Here is a 6,199-nt window from a genome sequence, read left to right as displayed (position 1 = left end):
TTAGACATGTTGGATAGATAAAACTTGGAAACGATGCTGTTTAAGTATGTTTTACATGCATAAAAAAAATATTAAGTTTAAAGCAAGCTATGCATAATGATTTTAACCATTTTTACCACCATACATGTATTCCAACCTATTTTTGCGTTATAAGATTTTTTTCTAAATCTTAACTAATACTAAAGCATACAAAGAACTTTTATTAGTAACACGTTGCTCTTAACAAAAAATCACATTTTTATTTCTTTAGCATTTTTAGCTTATTTTGTTTGCTTTCTCCTTTAATATAACAGAGCGTAAACCAAACCGATATAAAGAACATATAAAAGTTGAACAACTTCCCTTTACTAAGCCGCGTTTTATCGATTATCTACATTTCACATGTTTTTTTATCCTTTATGCAAACGATATCAATGTTAGAAGTGTATATTTCATAGCTGCAATGTATTTTGATTAAAGGTATGAATAGCAATGCAGATGTGAATGCAGACTTGAATAGTCGATTTATATACCAGATGAGACTTAAACTGAATAAGTATCGATATAATCGATGGTGGCTTTGAAAAAAGCCGACGACCTATATTTAGACTGCAAAATTAAAGAATCAAACGTGTGAAATTTTTGCAAATATTTTTCAAATGCATTGTTCGGAAACAAAAAAAATTATAATTATTTTCATGTAATATGAAAATAAAATTGAAGGCTTGTAAATCAATAATTTTGTAAATGTTTCATTATTTTTAGTATAGTCACAAGAAAAAAATCTAAGGTACAAACGTAATTGAGGTCAATCGCTCAGCTAAAAAATTTTTTTTACTCAAGCTCAGGTTGAGGAGAATCAGGAAGAAATGTTAGCCCCATGTAAACACATTGTTGTAATTACTACAATGTTATATCCTAACTCCGTGGTAGTTATTGTGTTTTATTGTTTGTGTAGTGGCTTTTGAAAGAAGAGTAGAACCTTGAATAAAGGAATAAAGAAAAATTTACTTAAAATAGAATAGAACAGTAATTTTGTACGGAGAAAAGAAATGGAGAAATTTCGTTTTCACGAAAAAAAAAGTTTTTTAAAAATTTACTAATTTTCATTATCTACGGTTACTTATCCAGCATCACCGTATTGCCCAAAGGAGAAAGAATAATTTTATTATATAAATGTTTGACTAAGCATAGGTTCAAATTTAGGGATATCAATGACTTGAATTCCGTATATGTTTGCGTGTTAATTATGCGAATAAAAATAGATTTTTTGCGTGTTTTTTTTTTGCAAATTGAAGCTGATGATATATTTCTTAGACCACAACCAATACAGTACTGTTGATGTAAGTATAAAAAAAGACTCGCGAAGTCACGAATTATAACGGATATGATTGCGGTATTCGAAGTCAATAATTAATTTATGCGCACAACATAAGGAGAACAAACCCGCGTTCTCAAAGCTTTAACAATGCAAACTAACCCCCGTTCTTAAGGTTTTTGGATTTCGACTTACTTGGGCACTTCTAAAAAAACATAGCACATAAAAAAAACGAGCGTCAACTGGATTATACCACATCTGATTATTTATTTGAACTATTTTTATGGTGGGAGATTTTCGCAAAATGAAATTATAACGGGAACTATTAAATTTATCTTCTAGTCTGTTTATTTTTACCTTAGCTTTGTGAAAGACATATAAAGAAAAGAATTCCGCGAAATACATGAATTCGATTGATCCGAGAAATTTCTAACATTTACAATTACACTTACCGGTGCAATTAAAAGCCCACTCAAAAAGAAAAAAATTATAAAAATTTAAACGAAGCTGGATGGTGTTTCTTCACGTACGTCACAGAAACAAATAAAAATTCACTATAAAAATTTCATACATTTTTTTATGCAAGAAATCAATTGTAACATTGATCGAGGTTACAATTAAACACTTAGCATTCTTTCGCAAAGGGAAAATTAAAATGTTACATTGAGCGCCACAATCAACCTCGATCCCAGGGCCTGTAGCATTTTTTGATATGAGGATGAAACGCGTGAATTGAGGTTGCACCACAATTGGGAAATCTTAATGATACCAATTAAATAGAGCAGAACTGTTCCATGGCGGAGATTATTAATAGTGTCTACACAAAACAGGTTTCCGCGACATAAAAATTTAACAATTTCAAGAATTATCAGTGATTGAACCCACCATATGGATGGGTTTCCTTAACGTTTTCTTATAGAAGGACTCGGTAAAACTAAGTTACCTTTATAAACGTAGTGTTTAACTTTTAAAAAAACAGAAAATATCTGTTTATCTTAGTGCTCGAAATTTTACATATTTTTGCATTGTTAGATATTTCAACTATGAATGTGTTTTTAGAGAATTATGTAGATTATATATGATGTTGATCATTGAAAGCGGGTTTAAAAAAATGTCAATCAGGTTTTCCACATCTTTAGTTTCTTTAACAACATTTTCATTTCAGGTCGACAAAAGGCACGAAATACCAATTTTTAGAATATGGACGAAGGTAAAAATAACAAATAGTATACGTTTTTTTCACCTTCGTACACTTACATGCATCTACATGTATCGTATAATACAATACATGTAGAAGGGTACTGTGGTTCTGGACGCAGTTACAATAGATGCAGACATGACTATAAATCTACACCATATTTGTACTCTCAATTATATTCCTTTTTGTAAAGTTATCAACTGAATCAAATGGAATCCAAATAATTCACGAAAGTTGTTTAAATTAAAGTACCAAACAACCAAAAAAATGTCAATATTGGATAGGGTTATACACAGTGCACACACCAACACGTAAAAATCACATGTTTCAGAGTTGCCATAGAGAGAACAGCTTAAAAATGGTAGATTAATGTGGAACAACCACAAACATAATAGTTGACTTTTAGATTATGATGAGTTAAGTAAAATAACGTAATATTTACAGACAGCAAGGTGTTTGCCTCACATTTACTGTTCCTTAAGTCACGATTTTTTACAAACAAAAGACACGATTTTTTACAAACAGAAGAAGAATATACATTTCGCATAAACCATATACTTGTAAAATATATTGTGAATGTTAAATATACCTCCTCCTAGAATATGTTACGAGTTATCATCAAATTACTTATTTGTTTGTTTTTCATGAAATTTAGTGTATTTATCAATATTTAGGTAAGGATTTAATCGTGAGGAGAATGTCAATGGAAGAGTTTCTATTTGCCATAGAAAGAACTTTTATCAGCACGAATGACCACCAAAGAAGCTGGTACTTTCTGCAGGAGTGGAGTCGTCATTTTTGAAAACCAGTAGCTACCTTGGTCTTTTTGTTATCGTAGACTTTTACTTAACGTCGATCATTAGCTTTGCCGACAATTTACTTACTATCGTTATATATAAATTGTCGTACGTCGGTTTTTATGTGTGAAAGCTGGTGGCATTTATATTTTGTTTGACTTCTAAAAATAGCTTCTATTCATTACTCCAAAAAGAATTTCCAAAACGGATACTTAGGCCAACAACTGAATGCACGAATAATAACGGCGGAAAATATTAAGGAGAGCAAGTACTCCACCGTGGAGTATAAAGCACGCTGTAATAGATATCTTTATTTTGATATAAAATTTTATAAGGACTTAGGAACGAGGCTTTTAAACAAGCACTTTCAATGGCGGCTGGTTAAGTTTCAGGAAGATTTTACCGGAAAATAAAGGCTTTTTTTATACGTTAAAGAAAAAAATTATTTGACCTCAGGAAAATTAATTTTTCGTGAAAACATTTTCAAAAAAAATTATTTTTTTTTTGTTAGCAAGTCCTTAAATTTTGCGAGGATCACATTTCGCGAATTCTGCAAAAAAATAATGCTTTTGAGACAAAATAAAGACTTGTGAAGTTGAAATTAAGTATCTCTATAAGTGCTCGGTAAATAAGAAAGAAAAAAATAGAGTAAATTCACTTTAAAATGAAAATTAAACGGAAAAAATACAACATCGATTTTTGCAAAATTTATTCCTTTAATGTAGTAAAGATTAAAAAGCATTCTAACTTTTAAGGGAAGTTGCTTGCAAAATTCAAAGTCAACAATACACGTCACACCAAAAAATAAGCTTTAGCACAGTCTCAGCTATTTGACGTATTTCCTCACTTCTCACAAACAATAATTTCGGGAGAGTGCAAAAACATGACACGCCGGAAACTTAAAACATACATCACATTGTATACGTAGTTCCACCCACGCAAACCTGAAATCTCTTCATCGTACTTTAGGTACATTGAAAGACTTAACGGCAAAATTTGAAAAGGAGGAGAGCCCGTATGGCAACCCAACATTATGGGCGCGTGTCATTCCGTAAGTGACTCATTTGTGAATTACGTAATAGCGTTTTATCTCAATTTTTAAAAGCTTCAACTGACACAACGAAAACGTCTAAATGATTTGTGATTAAGGTTAGTAGATGAATTTGTACGAAGAAGATGTTGTTTATGTTTGTTCAATACTTCGAGGTTTAAAAATTCAATATTTGTGTAAATATTCAGACAGTTTCGTTCTCAAGATCGAAACGATCACGTGTTCAGAAAAAACAAATCGATCATAAATAAAGGCCTGGGTTCGAGGGTAGTACAAATAAGATAGGTAATTAGTTTCGTTATAATAAAAACAGGATTCTGGAAAATATATTAGTTGCGAGCTGGTTTTTAGTATTTAATGCACTTACCAACAACAGAAGATATTGCCGCACTGCGATGTCATAAACTTATCTGAAGTTATTTTGATTAAAACTTTAGAACAAGGCTTTTAAAGCAGTACATGTAGATCCAGTTAAGAAATCACAAGATACAAAATGGATTTTTACTACGAGCAACTCATGTTTGGACTTCAAAATGGCGCATCTTTTCGACAGAAGCATGCCGTCAATTTTAATCGACGCACGACAAGCCGAATGGAAAGTACGATTAACCGATACAAGAAAGAGAGGGTGAAATCATGCGGAAGAATATCGAGAAAACAAGAGGAGTTTTTACTGCGACAATGTCGAGTACTTCCTGAATTACATTTAAAAGATGATCAGGCTTCTGTACATAGCTCAAGTTGCAGTCAACCAGGTACACCTTCAACACATCGAGGCGTGACTTTAAAAAAAAGTCCGTCAAGACAAATGCTGACACTTATTGACGTCACAAAAATGAGACCCAACATGACGTCAGCAACAAGTTGTGTTCGGGCGTTCACCGCCCCTCCGTTCACTAGGAGAGGTAGGGTAACACCTGAAAGAGTACAAGCGCGAAGACATTGGTGTATGATACGAGACAATTTAAAGTTTCTTATCACAAAAGAGAAAGAAGAGGTTAACGAAATATATAACTTTGGAGTGATATATAATGAACTACTAAATTGTCGATACATTCGCCATACAGTGAAGCAGGAACAAGAATTGAAAAGAAGTTCACACAATGACATATGTCTGTGTAATGCTTGTGCTCTCAAAATAACAAAAGAAATAACCAAAAAACATAAAAACCGAAACAGAACGAAAATATTATTAAAAGGAGAAAGGTAGTCGGACCAAGGTCGGACTTTACAGTGATCGAGAATGACAGCATGACAAATTATATGCAAAGTGCGGGTGCTAAAGGGGGGATATATTTTTAACTTAAAAGAGAAAAGAGTCACTTAAAAGTAATCTAAGGACTATATTTATTTTAATATTTTATTTCACTGTATTTATATTTTTATATGTTTATATATGTGATACTTGTATGCATAAATATATTATGTTCATGATCTACATCAAACACAACAAATAAATTAAAACTCATATTTTTTAGTGAGCCTGTTTTTTGCCCAGCAAACTTTTTTCTGGGAGAACAGAATTTAGCGTTTTTTGCAAACAAAACAGAGCAGAAGTTTTTAAATTTCTAGAGAGGAAACCCTGTTTTCCATTTATCACACTAACACCTCATCAACACCGCTCTTAAGGACGTTAAAAAGAATCTGGAATAAAAGTTGGTTACTGTATGAAACACACACCAAATTCTATGGTGTGAAAATGCAGGGGAAAAACTGTACAGTATTATATTACATGTTCAACTTCTCAGAGATCATGACAATTCACAGAATTTTGAACTTCATTGCTTCAGTAAATATTCCCTTGGCAACGGCACAGTAAATTAAAAGTATTTTGTTTTTATTTCAACATATATTTG

The 6,199-nt window shown here is 31.9% G+C and overlaps 1 protein-coding gene across 3 annotated transcripts; it reads left to right on the top strand.

Annotated features, from left to right (window-relative positions):
- Positions 1 to 4,269: 4,269 nt before the first annotated feature.
- LOC130654573 (uncharacterized) lies at positions 4,270 to 5,811 on the top strand. Of its 3 annotated transcripts, none has more exons than XM_057457183.1 (2): positions 4,270 to 4,343; positions 4,781 to 5,811. In XM_057457183.1, the coding sequence occupies exon 2, from the start codon at positions 4,837 to 4,839 to the stop codon at positions 5,551 to 5,553; it is 717 nt and encodes a 238-aa protein (XP_057313166.1). In that variant the 5' UTR covers positions 4,270 to 4,343; positions 4,781 to 4,836; the 3' UTR covers positions 5,554 to 5,811. The 3 variants fall into 3 exon arrangements, with proteins under 3 accessions (XP_057313166.1, XP_057313167.1, XP_057313165.1); XM_057457184.1 differs by lacking the exon at positions 4,270 to 4,343 and adding an exon at positions 4,427 to 4,441; XM_057457182.1 differs by lacking the exon at positions 4,270 to 4,343 and adding an exon at positions 4,449 to 4,628.
- Positions 5,812 to 6,199: the final 388 nt, after the last annotated feature.

The sequence above is a fragment of the Hydractinia symbiolongicarpus genome, chromosome 8 (assembly GCF_029227915.1).
Source record: "Hydractinia symbiolongicarpus strain clone_291-10 chromosome 8, HSymV2.1, whole genome shotgun sequence".
Taxonomy (NCBI): Eukaryota; Metazoa; Cnidaria; class Hydrozoa; order Anthoathecata; family Hydractiniidae; genus Hydractinia; species Hydractinia symbiolongicarpus.
Note: the sequence above shows the minus strand (reverse complement) of the source record. Positions and strands in the feature narration are given on the sequence as shown.

Coding starts and splice junctions, on each gene's coding strand:
- LOC130654573 (XM_057457183.1), top strand. CDS start 4,837: ATGGATTTTTACTACGAGCAACTCATGTTTGGACTTCAAAATGGCGCA.